The sequence below is a fragment of the Oncorhynchus mykiss genome, chromosome 25, assembly GCF_013265735.2.
Source record: "Oncorhynchus mykiss isolate Arlee chromosome 25, USDA_OmykA_1.1, whole genome shotgun sequence".
NCBI lineage: Eukaryota > Metazoa > Chordata > Actinopteri > Salmoniformes > Salmonidae > Oncorhynchus > Oncorhynchus mykiss.
This window is the reverse complement of record NC_048589.1, coordinates 16,367,785-16,392,474: the sequence shown is the minus strand read 5'-3', so window position 1 is coordinate 16,392,474 and position 24,690 is coordinate 16,367,785. Positions and strand designations below refer to the sequence as shown.

General features: G+C 43.6%; 1 protein-coding gene across 4 annotated transcripts in view; it reads left to right on the top strand.

Annotated features, from left to right (window-relative positions):
• Positions 1-349: 349 nt before the first annotated feature.
• Positions 350-24,690, top strand: part of runx3 (RUNX family transcription factor 3) — a 70,317-nt gene continuing 45,976 nt past the window's right edge. For 2 of the 4 annotated variants that reach the window (XM_036962237.1, XM_036962234.1), the window contains exons 1-2: positions 359-585; positions 1,307-1,428. In XM_036962237.1, coding sequence (XP_036818132.1) covers positions 1,371-1,428 — 58 coding nt within the window. In that variant the 5' untranslated portion in view covers positions 359-585; positions 1,307-1,370. Of the gene's footprint in view, positions 586-1,306; positions 1,429-24,690 lie in introns of all 4 variants that reach the window. The other 2 variants (XM_036962236.1, XM_036962235.1) reach the window with 2 other exon arrangements.

Below are 24,690 nucleotides of genomic sequence, written 5' to 3'. Positions count from 1 at the left end.
CTCACTCTCACTCTTTCTTCTCTCTTATTTCTATTTCTCTTAATGCGTGTTCAATGCTTTTCTGGTTGTTCACATTGGGTTTCGGCGCCCTCTGAAAGCCTCACAGACTTTGAATGGCGTAGGCCACTGCCTGGTTTGAACTTAAAGAAAACAGAACATTTCCAAAACTTGGCCGACCAATCAAAAGAGAGAGAGAAAAGAGAGAGGGGAGCAGAGAGCTGAAAAAGTAAAAGCAAAAAGGAAAAAATAAGCTACACCGAGTAAGAGCGAAAAGAGAGAGGGGAGGGGAGGGGAGGAGAGGCCCTGTGACCTCATGTGACATGTGACGTGAGCTCCTCCACTCACGGAGGGGAGTTGGAGGATGGCGAGGACGCAAAGAGAGCTGTGGCTTTAGCCGGCGCTAGCTAACACTGACGCTCCAGTCAGGTCACCACCGTGGGACACCACGTCTCCTGACAGAGAGAGAGATTACCTGGCTAACCTCAGAGCCCCTGCCCACTGACGGAACGGACCAGCACAGCACCACACCTCCCTGCCACCCCACCGTGGCCTGCTAACAAGACGTCCAGACCCGATACAACAACGGTGAGTGCATTGGAACCAGAGTCCTGGAGAGGGATGGTACCACTGCATCTCAGTGTAGCCACACTCTCCCTCTCCCTCTCCCTCCCAGCTTGCCATTCTCTCTCTCTCACTCACCCTCCCAGCCTGCCATTCTCTCTCCCTCTCCCTCACCCTCCCAGCCTGCCATTCTCTCTCCCTCTCCCTCACCCTCCCAGTTTACCATTCTCTCTCCCTCTCCCTCACCCTCCCAGCCTGCCATTCTCTCTCACTCTCCCTCTCCCTCACCCTCCCAGCCTGCCATTCTCTGTCCCTCTCCCTCATCCCCCCAGCCTGCCATTCTCTCTCCCTCTCCCTCACCCTCCCAGCCTGCCATTCTCTGTCCCTCTCCCTCATCCCCCCAGCCTACCATTCTCTCTCCCTCTCCCTCACCCTCCCAGCCTGCCATTCTCTCTCCCTCTCCCTCATCCCCCCAGCCTACCATTCTCTCTCCCTCTCCCTCTCTTTCACTCCCTCTCCCCCTATCATTCCCTCTTCCTCTCTTTCTTTCTGAATGTCTCATACCCCTGGTGCTGCATACTTATACTGCTCTCTTTGCAGGCTTGTGGCGAGGGATTCCTGCGGTAGTTACAAACCCCAAATTCTTGGTTGCAAATGGGCTCCGAGTTCCAGGATCTATCCTTCTCCCTCGCTCTCCTCTCTCTCACTCTTTCGTTCTCTATTTCAACCACTGTTTCTCTCCAAGGTTGGTCGTTATCGACTGTAGAGAGGGCTGACGACGGCTCTGGCACCACTTCAGCCACGAGGACATGGCTTCCAACAGCATCTTTGACTGCTTCGGGAACTACGGCCCCACTCTACTGAGAGGTAAGCACTCTCTCCTCCCCTCAATACGCTCTCTCTCTCCCTCTCTCCCTCCTCTGTCATGTCTGTGGCTCGAGGCGTCAGAGAGAGAATGATATTGGCGGCTCTGGCGGTCCACCCTCTCCCAGTTGTTTAAAATGTGTGGCCTCGTCTGTTTGGCAACACGAAGGAGTGTGGGGGTGTGTGCATTTTCCAAAACAGCAGGGACAGCAACACTTCTAAAAGAGAGACTTTGTTTTGGTGTTTGAGTAGACCCTCTCTGAAAGGATCGTACCACACACGCTGAATGCCCTAACGTTCCTATTAAATGGGTGGAAAAGGAGGCATGGGTCCATACAGTAGCCGAGGCCGTTAGTGACAGGGCCCTTACAGCTGTGGGCCTCAGGGCTGCGTCTGATATAGTCTTGATGGAGCACACCAATAATGGGCTTCTCACCACAGCCATCAAGAGGGGGGGTTTTCTAGCTCTCTGGGAGAATAGAAGGAAGGAAGGCTCCATCGGACCGGCCTTTACTGGAACACAGCGATACGATAAAACAGAAAGAGAAAAAACATTGGTCTGTCTCCTTCACTACTTACAGGAGGTACTCTTGGCCTGTGTGGTGAGGTGAGTGCATTACACTCAGGCTAAAGACTGCTGTTAATGAAGGAGCCATTTTTTCCCCGTGGTTACCTCAGTCCTGCAGTACTTGGATTAAAGCCTAGATTGAAGTCAAGTTTAGCGAGAATTTTCCCGCTGATATAATAAAACAATAAATTATAAGATTATTAATAACAATGTACTAAATTAGATTACATATAGTAATAGAAGATTCAATTGTGTTCAAATTAGATTAATAGCAAAATGATACAAACAAATTTTCAAGCAGCTAGAAAGTGACGAAACCATGTAAATCGTCTGTTCTGTTTGTCACAGGAGAATATCTGACTTCCACTCTAAATCTAACTGTTGAAAACTCTGAATTAACTGTATAAACTGTTGGCTAAGTTTGGAGAGAATTTTCCCGCTGATATAATGAGACAATAAATTATAAGATTATTAAATAACATTGTAATAAATTAGATTACATATAGTGATAGAAGATTCAATTGTGTTCAATTGCAAAAGGCCTCAGCCAACAGTTTATACAGTTAATTCAGTTTTCAACAGTTAGATTTAGAGTGGAAGTCAGATATTCTCCTGTGACAAACAGAACAGAAGTTTTACATGGTTTCTTCACTTTCTAGCTGCTTGAAAATGTGTTTGCATCATTTTGCTATTAATTTAAAAAGTCCCCAACATGTAATTTTATCGAGGGCATGTTGCTGTGAGAGTATTAATCTGAGGAGGTCTGGGAGATTGGTTCCCTACTACATAAAACAGCAACAGAAAATCTACCCTCGATTACGTCCTGGTTGCTGTGGTAATTAGAGAACCACTGGATAAGCACTACCAGCTCCTAATTGTTTGCAGAATAAATCTTAAAATCTCTGGAGCCCAGTTTCCCCCTCTATAAACATGCGCACACGCGCGCGCACACGCACACACATCTGCCGCTCATATGAGAACAAGCCTCTGATATCCCTACTGGAGCAGTGAGCAGAGTGACAGAGGATGGTGTTTCAGTGTTCTCACAGCTCAGACAGATACTCAGTCATTTATAGTTTCCTCTTGACAAAGCCGCATCTCTGCACCATGTCTTTCTCTCACTCTCCTTCTTACGCATCACTAAATGTTTCTCTCCCGCTATAATTCAGACTGGAGCATGAGGTCTGGCTGTTGATTGATAATTCTCCTTTAAAGCATTACGGCCTTACTTAGTGTGCAACCCTCTAATGTCTGACCGAGTTGGGATCATTTCTTACGCTTAGCGGACCTCTTATGTAAAGCGCTTCGGATGCTTGAATTTGTATTTTGACTGTAGCGACAGGGGAAAACCAAAGTGCATGCAAAAGATAGGATAGAAAAATAGAGAGTGTTTAAAGCTGTAATCACCATTGGAAATCATTAATGAATATGCAATATCCTTTTACAATTTATTCAGTGGAGAAAATGAAAGCGAACTGTAATAGAACAAAGGCAAAAAGTCATTAAATCCTCCGGTTCAATTTGAAAGCAATTCAAATAGACTGCCTCATGTGAGAGAAATACTCTGGCGGTTAGTTTAACAACTTGCATTACACAGGCAAAGCAGTTTGGAAAAGACTTTTAAAAAATGGACTGAAATTAAGAGGATATTGTTTGTGGATATTGTATGTTTCCAATTCCTGAATTTAATACCATGGACATGTGGATGTGTACATGTTTTCAGAAGTCATAGTGTTACAGTTAAACTCTGCCTATAGATTGTGCTTCTAAAGTACTTTCTTTTAAATTTAGCTGGTAAAAAAAAAGAAAGTCAAATCCCAAACATCGCATGTTCTTCATCATTTTTGCAAGATCTATATCTAATGATTAGCAACTCGAGATAGGCTACCCATAGATGAATATGCATTCAGACACGATCATCTGAATACATAAATACAAGTAGACAGGAGCCCTGTCCATAAGCAGGTATAGAATGATATTCTTAGCTCCATCACATTAAGCAGCAGTATATCTCATGCTGAGAAGTGAACACATGTGAGCACGTGATGTGCAACATCTGACGCGCTTTGTGTGAGAAAAGAATGTGCTTCACCTCAAAAACCTCACTCCTGTAGCTCAGAGAAGAGGAGAGAGAAAAGAGAGAGAAGAGAGAAGAGAAGTGAGAGAGGGACGCTGAAGCTCTCACGCTATTTGTAATGAGAAAGAGAGCCCCTCCAAAAACAGTTGCGAGGCCCTGACAGTTAGCACACTAGGGCAGGCTGTATGTGAGATGGAGATGCTCTCTAAAGGCGCTAATCTGATGCAGACGAAGAGAGCTCCTGCCGTTCCCCGATAACCACAATGAGGTTACACCTGCTCCTCTCTCACAACAGACCAATTATCCAGACACACACATATGAGGTATGCTAAATACTCACAGAACTAACATTAGCAGCTTGGTATCCCAAATTCTTGATACGAGTGAAATACCAGGTGATACGAGTGAAAATAGCAACTATTTCACTCTGTAGAGAAAAATGTATAAACTTTTATTGGGTTACAAACCTGCCACTTTTGCTGTCTTCAGCGTTTGAGTCAGGTGAGGTTCCTGGTTTACAGTGACTCTGATTGGGCGTGGGTACTGGGTCATATCCTTGGCTTGGTTCCCTGACCGCTTTTCCTCCTAGCTGGAAAGGAAGCTTTTTACCCAATAGGCCCTGTAGACAGGGGGGGGCATTTTAGAGTGTAACGCTCATGGGAGCCAGTTCCCTTTGTGGCAGAAAAAAGGCCCCAGTTTATTAGGGTGGGAATGGTTTTATATGTTTGGCTTGTTGCACTGTATGAATGAAAGTTAGGGTTTCTGTGTGAAAAACACGCCATGCTTTGCCACAGTAGTAGTGAGTTTATTTTTGGTGGATTCTGGGAGGTGGTCTGGTTAGTTCTACAACTCGGAAATAAAAAGCTAAAAGACTCACAACTGTTAGAATTGTATGAGAAAAATAAACTTTGGGTAAAACCCTCTAATGAATTCTCTCACATTACAGATAAGCCTCAAGATGAATTTAACAAAATGATGAGATCTGTCAACACCTGTTGATGGATAACACCTTCAGGGGTCGCCAACAAGATGGCTTCCAGGTAGAGGAAGGAAGGCGGCATCTGCTGATTATGTGGTCAACCAATTTCCAAACCCCGTCTCCCCTAAATTGTTTGGCTGAGCACGCTAAACTCTATATAACGTTGGTCAAGGTTAAAGTTGTGCTAAGTGTTGTAGTAAATCAAATGTTCTGGTGGTCGACCGGCAACCACAAGGGCCAGATTCTCTGGAGCTGGTCTCCAATCTGATAATGTGGATATTTCCTGTATTGGTCTCTCTCTCAAATTTCGTTTGAACAAGTAATTGTTTCGGAAGGGCGGACAACTTTCTATCAACAAACAGCACTGGACGGGTGATCAACATATGTTTCTGAAATTCATCTTGAAAACAAACTCAAGGTAGACTTTGTGTAGTATGGCATGGCTGGTGTGTATAGTGAGTCAGTAGGCATTGTGCCAGACTGAAGCATTAAGAAAGCTCTGTGTGGCGTCTCAACCCCTTTAGCACAGTTCATCCAGAGTTAGACTTCACATTAAGAGCAGCTCTCTGATTGTCTATGGCAGTTCTGAGGGGACTGACCTCTGTGAATGTCTATGGCAGTTCTGAGCGGACTGACCTCTCTGATTGTCTATGGCAGTTCTGAGGGGACTGACCTCTGTGATTGTCTATGGCAGTTCTGAGGGGACTGACCTCTGTGAATGTCTATGGCAGTTCTGAGGGGACTGACCTCTGTGAATGTCTATGGCAGTTCTGAGGGGACTGACTTCTGTGATTGTCTATGGCAGTTCTGAGGGGACTGACCTCTGTGATTGTCTATGGCAGTTCTGAGCGGACTGACCTCTCTGATTGTCTATGGCAGTTCTGAGGGGACTGACCTCTGTGATTGTCTATGGCAGTTCTGAGGGGACTGACCTCTGTGAATGTATGGTAAATACATTACCACACCTCCCTCAGACAAGCAAAAAGGATAAAACACATTATGCCCTTACTTAATAACTACGGCATAATTGGTATGGTGAGAGACACAAATGTCCAAGTTTGTCATGATACAATGCACTGGGATTTCAGCGGAATTCATAACGTCTAGACAAGCTATTTTCTGGGACCCTCCGATGTGGAAAATAAATATCGGAACAGGAACACTAGCATGCAGGCAGGAAAGTATTCAGACGACGAAAGTATTTGGATAACTGGACAAGGAGATGGAAATGATCACAATATCATTTTCTGGTTGTTTTTTTTAAAGTCTTATATCTACTGTTTATGGTTACAATATTCCGATGAGTCATTTCTTTACGCTTAATTACGTTCTCTTATGAGATGATCATATTTCATTAGGCCCTTACTGTGGTATTGATTAAATCCCTGCTATCATGCTTTTAATAACCTCATCCCTTTTGTCTGAGAGAATTGAATTATGAACAAACCCAGGCTTGTAATGTTTTTGATCACTTATCATGCAGTTGTATAACAGCTGCCCTGAACCACAGCTAGTTTCATGCACTGAGGCAGCTGACAATTAGGGACAAGCAACAGTCTAATACCACCAGTGATTATGCATGGTGACCTAAGTTTGGCAATAATTAAGTTACAGGAAGCTTATATAAGTGCTATTAAGTAATTTTGTCATGCCATTAAGTGTTAAATACCATGTGATTAATTAACTAAATGAGACCCTAGTTGTACTAATGAAGGCGATAATAGATCAGATTACAACCAACAAGGAATTTACAGGAAATTAAAGAATGAAAATGAAGATCCTTCTTGAAAATAAATGAATTATGTATTATTTTTTGAACGGTCTTGTCTATCAAAAGAAGCCAACACTGGACAAACAGAGTCCATTTGAAGTGAATTTGAAACTTCTACAGAATGTTGTTGTTTTTCATAAGGCATGACCCCTCCCTGCTGAGTAATACCGTTACACAGATGTTTCGAACAACATCCGATCTGTAGACACAACATAAAGAAGAATCCTCCCATTTAGCGTAGCGCATGAAAACTATTTCAGCATAGTTGTATTTTCACATGCAGCTAATTTCAGTTGCCTATATACAGTATGGTACATCTGGTTTTCAACGCGGAGACATCGAACAATTCAACAGCAAAACAGCTCAACAAGCCAGAATGTGAAACTGAACTAAAGACTGAAGCCTCTTCTTCCTTCATTACGATAAATCTCATGCTCAAAATGTCCATAGCCCATCCCTCTTCCCAAAAGCAATAAAGAAAAAAGTTAATTACGGTGGAGCAAAGATGCAGATAATGATAGGATATATAAGCTGCAGGCGATGAAATTGTTTTTGATACAATATTTTCTCTGTTTTTCCCAGAAAAATCTCAAGTTGTTTGCATTAGTTAATTATCTTTGGTGCAATAAAACACATTTTAGGGGGACGTGACAACCTTCCCAAAAAGTAGAAAAAGTTATTTCAAGAGATCATCTTTTCAGAAATGGGAAATGACTACTTGACTTTTTTTTGCAACTTGACTTTTTAGACAGGGGCAATTTTATGTGATCATGTATTCTAAAAACATGATTAAAATCTGCTCCAAATTATGATTCAAAGATGTCTGCAGGAAGAATAAGGTGTCAGCTATGACATGACAACCTGGGTTTACCCTGGGTTTATTATTTTGGTTATTGAACTGCAGTAAATGAAGTGGATTAATGCCTGGATTACAGTAAAGGAATTTCATCATGGGTCCCTTATCTGTGCTACTCAGAAATGCATAGTTATGGACATGAATGCCATTCTCTTCATGGTCTTTTTGTTGTATGTGTGATGTAAGTGCCTTAATGTGTTTGGAAGCCAGGAAGAGTAGTTGCTGCCTTGGCAGGAACTCATGGGGATCCCTAATAGATACAAATACAAATGGGGATGTATCCTAAATTGGCACACAAATGTAGAAATGTGCCATATCCTCCTCTGCATATCTGGGTATTATTCTACACACTGGCTATTATTTTAATGAGCTCTTACCCCAAACAAGACCAAATCTGGTTGGTCCAGACCATATCTGAACGAATCATAGACATCTATGTTTCACAAATTTGGACATCAAAGTACAGCACAGTAGAGCACAGAACAGCACAGCACAGTAGAGTACATTACAGTAAAGTAGATTATAGTTCAGTACAGTACAATGCAGTACATTACAGTAAAGTAGATTATAGTTCAGTACAGTACAATACAGCATATTACAGTAAAGTAGATTATAGTTCAGTACAGTACAATACAGTACATTACAGTAAAGTAGATTATAGTTCAGTACAGTACAATACAGTACATTACAGTAAAGTAGACTATAGTTCAGTACAGTACAATACAGTACATTACAGTAAAGTAGATTATAGTTCAGTACAGTACAATACAGTACATTACAGTAAAGTAGATTATAGTTCCGTACAGTACAATACAGTACATTACAGTAAAGTAGATTATAGTACAGTACAATACAGTACATTACAGTAAAGTAGATTATAGTTCAGTACAGTACAATACAGTATATTACAGTAAAGTAGATTATAGTTCAGTACAGTACATTACAGTACATTACAGTAAAGTAGATTATAGTTCAGTACAGTACAATACAGTACATTACAGTAAAGTAGATTATAGTTCCGTACAGTACAATACATTACAGTAAAGTAGATTATAGTACAGTACAATACAGTACATTACAGTAAAGTAGATTATAGTTCAGTACAGTACAATACAGTACATTACAGTAAAGTAGATTATAGTTCAGTACAGTACAATACAGTACATTACAGTAAAGTAGATTATAGTTCCGTACAGTACAATACATTACAGTAAAGTAGATTATAGTACAGTACAATACAGTACATTACAGTAAAGTAGATTATAGTTCAGTACAGTACAATACAGTACATTACAGTAAAGTAGATTATAGTACAGTACAATACATTACAGTAAAGTAAATGCTTTTTTCAATCTTTACTAACGACATTCCACTGGCTTTGAGTAAGGCCAGTGTGTCTATGTATGCGGATGACTCAACACTATACACGTCAGCTACTACAGCGACTGAAATGACTGCAACACTTAACAAAGAGTTGCAGTTAGTTTCGGATTGGGTAAAAAGGAATAAGTTAGTCCTAAATATTTCCAAAACTAAAAGCATTGTATTTGGGACAAATCATTCACTAAACCCTAAACCTCAACTACATCTCGTAATGAATGGTGTGTAAATTTAGTAAATAGAGGTGACTAAACTGCTTTGGAGTAACCCTGGATTGTAAACTGTCATGGTCGAAAACATATTGATACAACAGTAGCTAAAATGGGGAAAAGTCTGTCCATAATAATGCACTGATCTGCCTTCTTAACCACACTATCAGCAAGGCAAGTCCTACAGGCCCTGGTTTTGTCGCACCTGGACTACTGTTCAGTAGTGTGGTCAGGTGCCACAAAGAGAGACTTGGGAAAATTGCAGTTGGCTGGCTCAGAACAGGGTAGCACAGCTGGCCCTTAAAATACCCGGAGAGCTAACATTAATGACATGCATGTCAATCTCTCATGGCTCAAAGTGGAAGAGAGATTGACTTCATCATTACTTGTTTATGTAAGAGGTGTTGACAATCTGAATGTACCGAGCTGTTGTTTAAAATACTACACACAGCTCGGACACCCATGCATACCCCACAAGACATGCCACCAGAGGTCTCTCCAAAGTCCCCAAGTCCAGAACAGACGATGGGAGGCGCACAGTACTACATAGAGCCATGACAAAATAGAACTCTACTCCACATCAGGTAACTGATGTAAGCAGTAGAATCAGATTTAAAAAGCAGGTAAAAGTACACCTTATGGAACAACGGGGACTGTGAAGAGACGCACACAAAGGTGCATATACACACATTGTGATATTGTTGTATGGTGGTATTGAACATTTGTGTTGTGGATATGTGGTGGTGTAGGGATGTTACAGTTGAAGTCGGAAGTTTACATACACTTAGGTTGGAGTCATTAAAACTCATTTTTCAACCACTCCACAAATTTCTTGTTAACAAACTATAGTTTTGACAAGTCGGTTAGGACATCTACTTTGTGCAGGACACAAGTCATTCTTCCAACAGACAGAATATTTCACTTATAATTCACTATTTCACTTATAATTCACTGTATCACAATTCCAGTGGGTCAGAGGTTTACATACACTAAGTTGACTGTGCCTTTAAAAGGCTTGGAAAATTCCAGAAAATTATGGCATGGCTTTAGAAGCTTCTGATAGGCTAATTGACATAATTTGAGTCAATTGGAGGTGTACCTGTGGATTTATATCAAGGCCTACCTACAAACTCAGTGCCTCTTTGCTTGACATCATAGGAAAATGAAAAGAAATCAGCCAAGACCTCAGAAAAACATTTGTAGACCTCTACAAGTCTGGTTCATCCTTGGGAGCAATTTCCAAACGCCTGAAGGTACCACGTTTATCTGTACAAACAATATTACGCAAGTATAAACACCATGGGACCACGCAGCCATCATACCGCTCAGGAAGGAGACGCGTTCTGTCTCCTAGAGATGAACGTAGTTTGGTGTGAAAAGTGCAAATCAATCCCAGAACAACAGCAAAGGACCTTGTGAAGATGCTGAACGAAACGAATGCAAAAGTATCTATATCCACAGTAAAACGAGTCCTATATCGATATAACCTGAAAGGCCGCTCAGCAAGGAAGAAGCAACTGCTCAAAAACTGCCATTAAAAAGCCAGACTACGGTTTGCAACGGCACATGGGGACAAAGGTCAAACTTTTTGGAGAAATGTCCTCTGGTCTGATGAAACAAAAATATAACTGTTTGGCCATAATCGTTATGTTTGGAGGAAAAAGGGGGAGGCTTGCAAGCCGAAGAACACCATCCCAACCGTGAAGCACGGGGGTGGCAGCATCATGTTGTGGGGTTGCTTTGCTGCAGGATGGACTGGTGTACTTCACAAAATAGATGGCTTCATGAGGGAGGAAAATTATGTGGATATATTGAAGCAACATCTCAAGACACCAGTAAAGCTTGGTCACAAATAGGTCTTCCAAATGGACAATGACCCCAAGCATACTTCCAAAGTTGTGGCAAAATGGCTTAAGGACAACAAAGTCAAGGTATTGGAGTGGCCATCACAAAGCCCTTACCTCAATCATATGGAAAATCCTTGGGTAGAACTGAAAAAGCGTGTGCGAGCAAGGAGGCCTACAAACCTGACTCAGTTACACCAGCTCTGTCAGGAGGAATGGGCCAAAATTCACCCAACTTATTGTGGGAAGCTTGTGGAAGGCCACCCGAAACGTTTCATCCAAGTTAAACAATTTAAAGGCAATGCTACCAAATACTAATTGAGTGGATGTAAACTTCTGGGAATGTGATGAAAGAAATAAAATAAAATAAATAATTTTCTCTAATATTATTCTGAAATTTCACATTCTTAAAATAAACTGGTGATCCTAACTGACCTAAGACAGGGAATGTTTACTAGGTTTAAATGTCAGGAATTGTGAAAATCTAGGATAAATGTATTTGTATACTTCCGACTTCAACTGTACATGATGTACTGTTTTATCTTTAGCTCATTCAGTACAAACATAATTCACTGTTTTATCTTTTCTTTTATATGTAATGTGGGTGCTTTGGTGTTTGGACCGCAGGAAGAGTACTGGGGATCCCTAATAAATACAAATACAAATGTCAGTCAGTTTTGGTGGTCATAATGTATTTTACAGGTGATTCAGCTCTACCAGCCACAGGATTTGAGACATTTTTACATGCATAGTATGTATACTGAACAAAAATATAAATGAAACATGTAAAGTGTTGGTTCCATGTTTAATGAGCTGAAATAAAATATCCCAGAAATGTTCCATGCGCACGAAAAGCTTACGTCCCTGTTAGTGAGAATTTATCCTTAACCAAGATAATTAATTCACCTGACAGGTGTGGCATATCAAGAAGCTGATTAAACAGTATGATCATTACACAGGTGCACCTTGCGCGGTGGGCATTAAAAGGCCACTCTAAAAAGTGTAGATTTGTCATACAACACAGTGCCACAGATGTCTCAAGTTTTGAGGGAGCGTGCAGTTGGCATGCTGACTTCATGAATGTCAACCAGAGCTGTTGCCAGATAATTGAATGTTAATTTCTCTACCATAAGCCGCCTCCAATACATCCAACCAGCCTCACAACCGCAAACCATGTGTAACCCGCCAGCCCAGGACCTCCACATCCGGCTTCTTCACCTGCGGGATCATCTAGGACCAGCGACACGGACAGCTGATGAAACTGTGGGGTTGCACAACCAAAGGATTTCAGAAACTGTCTCAGGGAAGCTCATCTGTGTGCTGTCGTCCTCACCAGGGTCTTGACCTGACTGCAGTTCGGCTTCGTAACTGACTTCAGTGGGCAAATGCTCACCTTCGATGGCCACTGGCACGCTAGAGAAGATTCACGGGTGAATCAGCGTGTATGGCGTCGTGTGGGGGCGAACGTGTATCAGCGTGTATGGCGTCGAGTGAGGGCAAGCGGTTTGCTGATGTCAACGTTGTGAACAGATTGCCCCATGGTTACGGTGGGGTTCTGGTATGGGCAGGCATAAGCTATGGACAAGAACACAATTGCATTTTATCCATGGCAATTTGAATGCGTTCATGTGGTATCCATAGATAAGGGCCTTATGCATTTATTTCATGTCTGATTCCCTTATATGAACTGTAACTCACTAAAATCTTTGAAATGATTTCATGTTGCGTTATATTTTTGTTCAGTGTAGTTACCATGGCAAGGTACAGTTTTGGTTAAAGGGGTAGTTAAAAATGAACAACAATGCTTGCATACTGAAAATGAATACTGAAATGCCCATTGACAGTAAACAAGACAAGATTACTAAGAATGACAAGAATTCTAAAAAACAATGTAATATGAGTTGTGCAGAATGAAATATATGAATACATTTCCCCCCCTAAAAGACTGACCTAAGGTAACCTTAGTGTGGATCTGTTGCTGTACTTTCTCTCCAGCTGCTCAGTTCTGTAAAAACTCAGTAGAAAGCCCTACACGAGGGAATCCCCTCTCGGCTATGGAGCAGAAGTGGTCTCTCTATCCCTTCCCATTCTCTCTCCCTTCTCTGTCTGGTGCTAGGTCACTTTGTCTGGCTCTGAAACTCTTCTCACGGACACACACACACATTTACACACATACATACACAACATACAGACACACACATACAGACTTTGAGTCAGAGAGGAGTGATGTACAGTGTGTCAACGTGATGACCATATCATTCTCTCTCTCTCTCTCTCTCTCTCAATCCCGTCTGACCTCAGTGTAATAATCTGTAAGAGCTCACAGATGGCCTCCTGCTGCTTTTATCACACTCAAGGACAACCCACAGTTGGAGTAAACGCAGACTTGAAATGACTAATACTGGTGTAGTAAATTTACAAACAGAATTTTTGAAAACCTAAATTATAACAGAGATTTGATTGTACATGCATATTTATTTAGTTTTGTTTGCATTGGAAAAATACAGGTTGTATTAATGTGATGGAAGCCGTCCTACCTGGCAGTGGTGAGAATTCAGGTACTATCACCTCTTACATGCTGTCATACACAAACCAGACCATCAGAGTTAAACCACTGACATTTAAAGCCTCACAAACCAGACCATCACTAGAGAGTTAAACCACTGAGATTTAAAGCCTCACAAACCAGAACATCACCAGAGAGTTAAACCACTGAGATTTCAAGCCTCACAAACCAGAACATCACCAGAGAGTTAAACCACTGAGATTTAAAGCCTCACAAACCAGAACATCACCAGAGAGTTAAACCACTGAGATTTAAAGCCTCACAAACCAGAACATCACCAGAGAGTTAAACCACTGAGATTTAAAGCCTCACAAACTCCTCTTTTTGCAGCCACAACCTACACTGAACCTTAATTTCACCATCAACACAAAACCTCTTATCTTCACACCATCTCATCCACCATCCCCTTGGCTTTCACGCACGATAAAGACTACTGCAGGGCTACCTCTGCTAACTTAACCAACCCAGCAGAAAGTTGTGTGTTACATGTAGCTAGGGACCAACCGAGGCTCCTTTAATCAGCATAATGACACAGCGAACAGTCAGCCAGTCAGTCAGTCAGTCAGCGAGCGTTTGATCAGGCTAATCACCACACGACAAGCCAGACTCTAGCCTCCTAATTTGGTTTATAAACGCTCACTGTTGTCGTCGTTAGCCTGTCGTTAGCCTGGCCCGCCCTGGCGCTGAGGAGCCCGAGGGGCCAAACACAGCAATCAGAGGATTAGCGAGCAGTTAGGGCTCCTCAGAGGCTCTGAGTCACAGAGAGAGTGAGGAAAGTACGCTACATTGCACTGCATGGGGCAGGGTGCTAACCACTCATGGGCAACATCACTAGTGATTAGTCACAAAGATTATGAGAGGAAACATTCAGCCACATGGACACATGGAACTCATAGAGCGACAGAGAGAGCTGCATGCAATGGAGAGAGACAGTGTCCGCCTGTCCGGACACAGTAAAAGTTCAGAGAAGAGACGAGAGTTCAAGTAAAATCACAGTGATGACAGCTGGTCTCTTCTCTTCTCATGATTTCATTCAAACTCAATTGGGTTCAATTTGATGATTGACAGTAATGATTTTGTGTTCAAAGGAGTGGTTTTATTGCAGGTGATGAAAATAATGTATGTCTGTGAAACTCTTTAAACTCTCTGACTGAGAGGAGCCACACCCTTCCTGCATCGGAATGAAAGCCTTCAGGCCCAGTGCAGTCGCTCGCTGCTTTCAGAGTTGTCTCAAGTCTGCAGTGGAAAGTACCATGGACAGTTGTCAGGAAACAGGCGCTGGGTCACTGTTTTATTCTAGTCTCGCTCTCCAGTGAGCTAGACAGGGCCGAGGAGATTGAACTCCAGTGAAGAGAAATACATGTGATTTCAATATCTAGAAATTCTTTGAGGCGTCTTTACACTTGAATGTGTGACAGAACCTGGGATGACCTCCGTTAAATACCCAAACAAGGATGAAGGAGTTTAACAGGGCAGGGTGGCTGCTTAGACAGCAAATGAGATAGTGAGTGAGTGATTGAGTGATTGAGTGAGTGAGTGAGTGAGTGAGTGAGTGAGTGAGTGAGTGAGTGAGTGAGTGAGTGAGTGAGTGAGTGAGTGAGTGAGTGAGTGAGTGAGTGAGTGAGTAGACAGTACAGACAGTGGTGGAAAAAGTACCCAATTGTCATACTTGAGTAAAAGTAAAGATACTTGACTCAAGTGAAATAGTGAAATTGAAAGTCACCCAGTAAAATACTACTTGATTAAGAGTCTAAAAGTATTTGGTTTTGAATATATTTAAGTATTAAAAATAAATATAATTTCTTCAAATATATAAAAAAAATCATTATATTAGGCAAACAAGAATGCATTTTTATTTGTTTATTTGCAGATAGCCAAGGGCACACTCCAACACTCAGACATCATTTACATTACTTAAGTTATACTTTTAAGTATTTTTACTTAAATGTATTGTATTTTACAGTAGGCACCAATGTGTTAGAGTGTCCTGAAGGCAAAGGGGGTGGTGGCCAGTTTATGGTCCAAAATGTATTTAACAACATGAACCAAAGATGATCATATTGGCACAGTCAGGATTGTTTGGTGAATTCCTCACCAGACAGCCTTTTTCTTCTTAGCAGTCATACCACTCATACCTTGTCTTGTTCCTTCATATTTCCATGGGGACAGCCTATACTCGACAAAAAAATAAAAACATGTGGCTTTTGTTGCAGGAAGGAATGAACAACAGCATTCCGTGAGTAACCACATGAAAGTTTCCTCTGGCCATGGAGGCAGGCTCCCCTGCCTCCTGCTGACACGACTGTGACTAATTAACTAGAGAACAGAACTGACACTCCAGTCTATACATCCTCTTTCCTCTCCACCTCTCCTCCCCTTTCTTCAGCTCTCCTCTCCCCAATCTCCATCTTTCTTCTCTTCTCTTCTCCTCTCCTCTGCTCCCCTCTCCTCATCCACACTGTTTAATTGTACAGGGCTCCTCTCTGGGTTCCGGCAGAGGGGACAGCCACACACGAGGACAAAGGGGCATTGTCTGCTGGTGAAAATGTGGTTAACAGGCCCGGCTATAATGGCTTGGCGGCTGTTGGCAGCCATGCACACTTCCTAATATTCGGTTCACATGCGATTTCATTTGGGAAAAAACTGAGTTATGGGGCTTTGCCTTTGTGCGAGAGGGACGCCTCAACTTATTTTCAGAGCCGGCGGGCTAGGGTTCACCCCTCGCTGGGTCTCTCATTGCGCTTCTATATTTGTGTGCGATGTCGAGCTCCAGGATCACAGACATACTCCCATTTTGGCAGGGGGAAGGGAAACAATGTCTCTGTTTGCCAGTCAAATGTGTTTGGCTGTCAGACTGAAAGGCTTCCAGAGCTCCGAGCTGTCTCCTCTTCTCGTCAGGGTGACATGTTTGATCTCTCAGAGACCATTTAATACACAGAGGGAATTTCAACTGCTGGGTGGTTTGATAGGCAGTGCTGTGCAGCAGCGCACCAGGCAGCAGCTCAGAGAGGAAAGGGTTGCTCACCTCACTGTGGACAGTCTGGATGTAATCACAGTGTCTGTACACTGAATCTATAAATGTCTCATGGCATTACTTTTGTCCCTGCCCACCAGAGGTGTGTGGTTACCCAGTGTGGAGTGTGAGGAAGTGCAGCATCAGTGAGCTAACAGGTCTTGGGGCTGTGTTGAGTACAGGGGTGGTGATGCAGTGCGTAATGACTTCACAAACGTGGGCCACGTCTAGCCACAGTTACACATCGAGAAGCTGTTTGTTGGATTGGTGAAATGGTGGGCGAGGACTTCATCGAATCATGCCACAGTCTCACAGTACAGTGTGTGGGACGTGGGGCGGAGGTGGGGGGGATTGATATGGTGACCTCATAAACATGCGCCACAATCACACATAGCAAACCAGCGTGGTGGAGTGTTAGAGTGGTGGAGTGTTAGTGGTGGAGTGTTATAGTGGTGGAGTGGTGGAGTGTTAGAGTGGTGGAGTGTTACTGTGGTGGGGTGTTAGAGTGGTGGAGTGTTAGTAGTAGAATGTTAGTGATGGAGTGGTGGAGTGTTAGAGTGTTGAGTGTGAGAGTGGTGGAGTGTTAGTGTGGTGGAGTGTTAGTGTGGTGGAGAGTTAGTAGTAGAACGTTAGTGGTGGAGTTTTAGAGTTGTGGAGTGTTAGAGTGGTTGAGTGTTAGTGTGGTAGAGTGGTAGTGTGGTGGAGTTTTAGAGTGGTGGAGTGTTAGTAGTAGAATGTTACTGGTGGAGTGGTGGAGTGTTAGAGTTGTTGAGTGTTAGTGTGGTGGAGTTTTAGAGTGGTGGAGTGTTAGAGTGGTTGAGTGTTAGTGTGGTAGAGTGGTAGTGTGGTGGAGTTTTAGAGTGGTGGAGTGTTAGTAGTAGAATGTTAGTGATGGAGTGGTGGAGTGTTAGAGTGGTTGAGTGTTAGTGTGGTGGAGTTTTAGAGTGGTGGAGTGTTAGTAGTAGAATGTTACTGGTGGAGTGGTGGAGTGTTAGAGTGGTGGATTGTTAGAGTGGTGGAGTGTTAGTGGTAGAATGTTAGTGGTGGAGTGGTGGAGTGTTAGAGTGGTTGAGTGTTAGTGTGGTGGAGTTTTAGAGTGGTGGAGTGTTAGTAGTAGAATGTTACTGGTGGAGTGGTGGAGTGTTAGAGTGGTGGAGTGTTAGAGTGGTGGAGTGTTAGTGGTGGAGTGTTAGAGTGGGGGAGTGTTAGAGTGGTGGAGTGTTAGAGTGGTGGAGTGTTAGTGTGGTGGAGTGTTAGTGTGGTGGAGTGGTGGAGGGTTGGAGCGGTGGAGTGTTAGAGTTGTGGAGTTTTAGAGTGGTGGAGTTTTAGAGTGGTGAAGTGGTGGGGTGTTAGAGTGGTGGAGTGTTAGTAGTAGAATGTTAGTGTTAGAGTGGTGGAGTGTTAGAGTGGTGGAGTGTTAGTGGTGGAGTGTTAGTGGTGGAGTGTCAGAGTGGTGGAGTGTTATAGTGGTGGAGTGTTAGTGGGGTGGAGTGTTAGAGTGGTGGAGTTTTAGAGTGGTGTAGTGTTAGAGTGGTGGAGTGTTAGTGTGGTGGAGTGTTAGTGTGGTAGAGTGGTGGAGTGTTAGTGTGGTGGAATGGTGGAGTTGTGGAGTGTTAGAGTGGTGAAATGTTAGAGTGGTGGAGTTTTAGAGTGGTGGAGTGTTAGTAGTAGAATGTTAGTGTTAGAGTGGTGGAGTGTTAGAGTGGTGGAGTGTTAGTAGTGGAGTGTTAGTGGTGGAGTGTCAGAGTGGTGGAGTGTCAGAGTGGTGGAGTGTTAGTAGTAGAATGTTACTGGTGGAGTGGTGGAGTGTTATAGTGGTGGAGTGTTAGAGTGGTGGAGTGTTAGTGGTGGAGCGTCAGAGTGGTGGAGTTTTAGAGTGGTGGAGTGTTAGTAGTAGAATGTTACTGGTGGAGTGGTGGAGTGTTAGAGTGGTGGAGTGTTAGAGTGGTGGAGTGTTAGTGGTGGAGCGTCAGAGTGGTGGAGTGTTAGTGGTGGAGTGTCAGAGTGGGGGAGTGTTAGAGTGGGGGAGTGTTAGAGTGGTGGAGTGTTAGAGTGGTGGAGTGTTAGTGTGGTGGAGTGTTAGTGTGGTGGAGTGGTGGAGGGTTGGAGCGGTGGAGTGTTAGAGTTGTGGAGTTTTAGAGTGGTGGAGTTTTAGAGTGGTGAAGTGGTGGGGTGTTAGAGTGGTGGAGTGTTAGTAGTAGAATGTTAGTGTTAGAGTGGTGGAGTGTTAGAGTGGTGGAGTGTTAGTGGTGGAGTGTTAGTGGTGGAGTGTCAGAGTGGTGGAGTGTTATAGTGGTGGAGTGTTAGTGGGGTGGAGTGTTAGAGTGGTGGAGTTTTAGAGTGGTGTAGTGTTAGAGTGGTGGAGTGTTAGTGTGGTGGAGTGTTAGTGTGGTAGAGTGGTGGAGTGTTAGTGTGGTGGAATGGTGGAGTTGTGGAGTCTTAGAGTGGTGAAATGTTAGAGTGGTGGAGTTTTAGAGTGGTGGAGTGTTAGTAGTAGAATGTTAGTGTTAGAGTGGTGGAGTGTTAGAGTGGTGGAGTGTTAGTAGTGGAGTGTTAGTGGTGGAGTGTCAGAGTGGTGGAGTGTCAGAGTGGTGGAGTGTCAGAGTGGTGGAGTGTTAGTGGGGTGGAGTGTTAGTGTGGTGGAGTGTTAGTGTGGTGGAGTGGTGGAGGGTTGGAGCGGTGGAGTGTTAGAGTTGTGGAGTTTTAGAGTGGTGGAGTTTTAGAGTGGTGAAGTGGTGGGGTGTTAGAGTGGTGGAGTGTTAGTAGTAGAATGTTAGTGTTAGAGTGGTGGAGTGTTAGAGTGGTGGAGTGTTAGTGGTGGAGTGTTAGTGGTGGAGTGTCAGAGTGGTGGAGTGTTATAGTGGTGGAGTGTTAGTGGGGTGGAGTGTTAGAGTGGTGGAGTTTTAGAGTGGTGTAGTGTTAGAGTGGTGGAGTGTTAGTGTGGTGGAGTGTTAGTGTGGTAGAGTGGTGGAGTGTTAGTGTGGTGGAATGGTGGAGTTGTGGAGTGTTAGAGTGGTGAAATGTTAGAGTGGTGGAGTTTTAGAGTGGTGGAGTGTTAGTAGTAGAATGTTAGTGTTAGAGTGGTGGAGTGTTAGAGTGGTGGAGTGTTAGTAGTGGAGTGTTAGTGGTGGAGTGTCAGAGTGGTGGAGTGTCAGAGTGGTGGAGTGTCAGAGTGGTGGAGTGTTAGTGGGGTGGAGTGTTAGAGTGGTGGAGTTTTAGAGTGGTGGAGTGTTAGAGTGGTGTAGTGTTAGTGTGGTGGAGTGTTAGTGTGGTAGAGTGGTGGAGTGGTGGAGTGGTGGAGTGTTAGTGTGGTGGAATGGTGGAGTTGTGGAGTGTTAGAGTGGTAGAGTGTTAGTAGTAGAATGTTAGTGGTGGAGTGTTAGAATGGTGGAGTGTTAAAGTGGTGGAGTGTTAGAATGGTGGAGTGTTAGTGTGGTGGAGTGTTAGTGTGGTGGAGTGTTAGTGTTAGTGTGGTGGAGTGTTAGAGTGGTGGAGTTTTAGAGCGGTGGAGTTTTGGAGTGGTGGAGTGTTAGTGTGGTGGAGTGTTAGTGTGGTGGAGTGTTAGTGTGGTGGAGTGTTACTGATTTGGAGTGTTAGAGTGGTGGAGTGTTACTGTGGTGGGGTGGTGGAGTGGTGGAGTGTTAGAGTGATGGAATGTTAGAGTGGTGGAGTGTTAGAGTGGTGTAGTGTTAGTGTGGTGGAGTGTTAGTGTGGTAGAGTGGTGGAGTGGTGGAGTGTTAGTGTGGTGGAATGGTGGAGTTGTGGAGTGTTAGAGTGGTAGAGTGTTAGTAGTAGAATGTTAGTGGTGGAGTGTTAAAGTGGTGGAGTTTTAGAGTGGTGGAGTTTTAGAGTGGTGGAGTTTTGGAGTGGTGGAGTGTTAGTGTGGTGGAGTGTTAGTGTTAGTGTGGTGGAGTGTTAGAGTGGTGGAGTTTTAGAGTGGTGGAGTTTTGGAGTGGTGGAGTGTTAGTGTGGTGGAGTGTTAGTGTGGTGGAGTGTTAGTGTGGTGGAGTGTTAGTGTGGTGGAGTGTTACTGATTTGGAGTGTTAGAGTGGTGGAGTGTTACTGTGGTGGGGTGGTGGAGTGGTGGAGTGTTATTAGTAGAATGTTAGTGGTGGAGTGGTGGAGTGTTAGAGTGATGGAGTGTTAGAGTGGTGGAGTGTTAGAGTGATGGAGTGTTAGATTGGTGGAGTGTTAGTAGTAGAATGTTAGTGGTGGAATGGTGGAGTGTTAGAGTGGTGGAGTTTATGAGTGGTGGAGTGGTGGAGTTTTAGAGTGGTGGAGTGTTAGAGTGGTGGAGTGTTAGTAGTAGAATGTTAGTGGTAGAGTGCTGGAGTGTTAGAGTGGTTGAGTGTTAGAGTGGTAGAGTGGTGGAGTGTTAGAGTGGTGGAGTGTTATAGTGATGGAATGTCAGAGTGGTGGAGTGTCCGAGTGGTGGAGTGTTAGAGTGGTGGAGTGTTAGAGTGGTGGAGTGTTAGAGTGGTGGAATGTTAGTGGTAGAATGTTAGTGGTGGAGTGTTAGTAGTAGAATGTTACTGGTGGAGTGGTGGAGTGTTAGAGTGGTTGAGTTTTAGAGTGGTTGAGTGTTAGAGTGGTGGAGTGTTAGTGATGGAGTGTTAGAGTGGTGGAGTGTTAGTAGTAGAATGTTAGTGGTGGCGAGGTGGAGTGGTGGAGTGTTAGAGTGGTGGAGCTTTAGAGTGTTGGAGTGTTAGAGTGTGGAGTGTTAGTAGTAGAATTTTAGTGGTGGAGTGGTGGAGTGTTACTGTGGTGGGGTGGTGGAGTGGTGGAGTGTTAGTGGTAGAATGTTAGTGGTGGAGTGTTAGAGTGATGGAGTGTTAGTGGTAGAATGTTAGTGGTGGAGTGTTAGAGTGATGGAGATTTAGAGTGGTGGAGTTTTAGAGTGGTGGAATGTTAGAGCGGTGGAGTGTTATTAGTAGAATGGTAGTGGTGGAGTGGTGGAGTGTTACTGTGGTGGAGTTTTAGAGTGGTGGAGTTTTAGAGTGGTGGAGTGTTAGAGTGATGGAGTGTTAGAGTGATGGAGTGTTAGTAGTCGAATGTTAGTGGTGGAGTGGTGGAGTTTTAGAATGGTGGACTATTAGAGTGTTGGAGTGTTAATGGTAGAATGTTAATGGTCGAGTGGTGGAGTGTTCGAGTGGTGGAGTGTTAGTAGTAGAATGTTAGTGGTGGAGTGGTGGAGTGTTATTAGTAGAATGTTAGTGGTGGAGCATTAGAGTGTTAGAGTGGTGGAGTGTTAGTGGTAGAATGTTAGTGGTGGAGTGGTGGAGTGTTAGTGGTAGAATGTTAGTGGTGGAGCGTTAGAGTGGTGGAGTTTTAGAGTGGTTGAGTGTTATTAGTAGAATGTTAGTGGTGGAGTGGTGGAGTGTTCGAGTGTTAGAGTGTTGGTGTGTTAATGGTAGAATGTTAGTGGTGGAGTGGTGGAGTGTTAGTGGTAGAATGTTAATGGTGGAGTGTTAGAGTGTTAGAGTGGTGGAGTGTCAGTGGTAGAATGTTAGTGGTGGAGTGTTAGAGTGGTGAAGTTTAGAGTGGTGGAGTGTTAGAGTGTTAGAGTGGTGGAGTGTTAGTGGTAGAATGTTAGTGGTGGAGTGTTAGAGTGGTGAAGTTTAGAGTGGTGGAGTGTTAGTGGTGGAGTGTTGGAGTTTTAGAGTGGTGGGGTGGTGGAGTGGTGGACGATGGCTTGATGAACATGCATCAACAGCCCAGCAATAGCCCGAAGCAGCAGACATATCTACCTTTATCTGACCTTAGCTCGATTCACAGAATTCCTCACCAGTGGCTCAATTATGCCTATTAACAATGATTAAGCAAAGCAAATTTTAAGGAAAGTAACTAAAGGGAATTTGGTCGCAAGAATAACTGTCAAAGAAATAGAATATCGGTATGTTCATAATATCCTTTTAGCCTATTTGTGCGATGCGCAACAAAACACATTCTGAAAACTCTACCACACAGACATAGAATTGGAGCTGCCTCCCTGTCCCAAGCGGTTCCCTGGCCATGGCCTCAGCCTGCGTGTGGTAGCTGAGGCTAGCTGGAGCTGTGATCTGGCTCCGGCACGGCTCTGGCAGTGGTGTGGAATGGCAGTTAAACTGTCACTGGGAGGAACTATAAATCTGCTGCTGAAGGTGAATGTAGCGTGATGCTGCTGCTGCCACAGGTGTGCTGCCTGCCAGTTAGTTCCTCTGTATTCTACAGCCGTCTGTCTACCGTATCTCCCCCATCCAGAGGAGGCTAGGATCACGGCTCCTGTAGCCGGACACAGTTGGCTGAGGCTAGCCAGAGTGAGTCAGCCAGTCGGGGGTGTGTGTGTGTCTGTGTGTTGGGGGTGGGGGTGGGGCTGCTGTCACTTTGGCAATGCCGAGGCACATATTGCAGCGATTACCACAGCGGAAAAATGTTTTTCTGCAACATGCAATTACTACAGATTACAGATTGCCTTCCTTGCATCAGAAGAACTCACCAGAGAGAGGAAGAAACACTGGGATGGGTGCCTGCACAGACAGACAAACTTCTAGACAGACAAAGAGACAAAGAAAGAAGAGAAATGATTACAAGTCATACTAAAAAACCTCAAACGATGGATGAGTTGGTGCATTCATGAGACACATTTAGAGACTAAGGTCATGGACAGTTAGGGCCAAGTAAGGATCACTCTAAATACAATCAGCTACTTCACCATGAAGCTAAATATTCCTATTGGAGGATAAACAAGTCTCTTCAAGTTTGCAGAGTGCAGAAGTTGAAGTGTATGATTTACCAATTACAAAATGACGTCAATGTATACAAAACATGGTTCAAAGCCTAATCAGACGTGGCAGTATAACGGAGTGGATGAGGCAACCTTCAGGTCAGGTCATCAGTCTACTGCCCTCAACAATACATCATCCTGGATCCGCTAGCTCGGCAAGAAAGGGCCCACAACTCACACGCAACCAACTGGATCAAAACTCAACCAAACGTGCTCCTATAATAACACAGCTCTTTTCGTGACTTTATCATCCAATGGTACTCTTAGTGGCTTTCCAATGAATAAACACCATGCATAACCACATCACAGCCTTCTAACTGTCATCGTGGAGCGAGTGTACCCGACAGATGATGTGTGAGGGCGGACCAATGGTGACATGAGAGTTCACAGAGAGAGTCCTCAGGGCAGGCCTGGAGGTGTCCCCTTGAACTGCTACTAAAGGACAGGGGTGACAGGGGTGGGGTCTAACCACGGAGTAAACCCTACACCCTGATCTAAACCTTCAAATCAAACACGCACCACTTGAAACTATTTCTTACACAACATCTTTGATCTGGTATTGATAAAGCATGTCAATGTGAGGTCACACTACCGACAAGTCAATTGATCTTTGTATACCTATAATTTTCATGCTACCAAATTGAATTATTATGCAATCGTTATAGTGTAGTACTTTTTTGTCTGGTTTAGTGCAGCCTTTAGAAGAATTGGACACATGCTAGGGTGTATCAGAGGGAGAGTATATGAGTACTAGTACAACAGAACATACAGTCACCTCACCCCTAGTCACGTCTGCAGCAGCCCCCTCTAGAGGAGAGGCTCCCTCTCTCTCTCTCGTCTCTCTCTCTCTTTATTAACATGGGACATGGGCTTTATTGACATGGTAAACATATGTTAACATTGTCAAAGCAAGTGAACTAGATAATAAACAAACAAATATCATAGTAAACATTACACTCACAAAAGTTCCAAAAGAATAAAGACACTACAAATGTCATATTATGTGTAAATAGTTAAAGTACAAAAGGTCAAATAAATAAACATAAATATGAGTTATATTTACAATGGTGTTTGTTCTTCACTGGTTGCCCTTTTCTTGTGGCAACAGCTCACAAATATTGCTGCTGTGATGGCACACTGTGGTATTTCACCCAATAGATATGGGAGTTTATCCAAATTTGGTTTGTTTTTATAATTATTTGTAGATCTGTGTAATCTGAGGGAAATATGTGTCTCTAA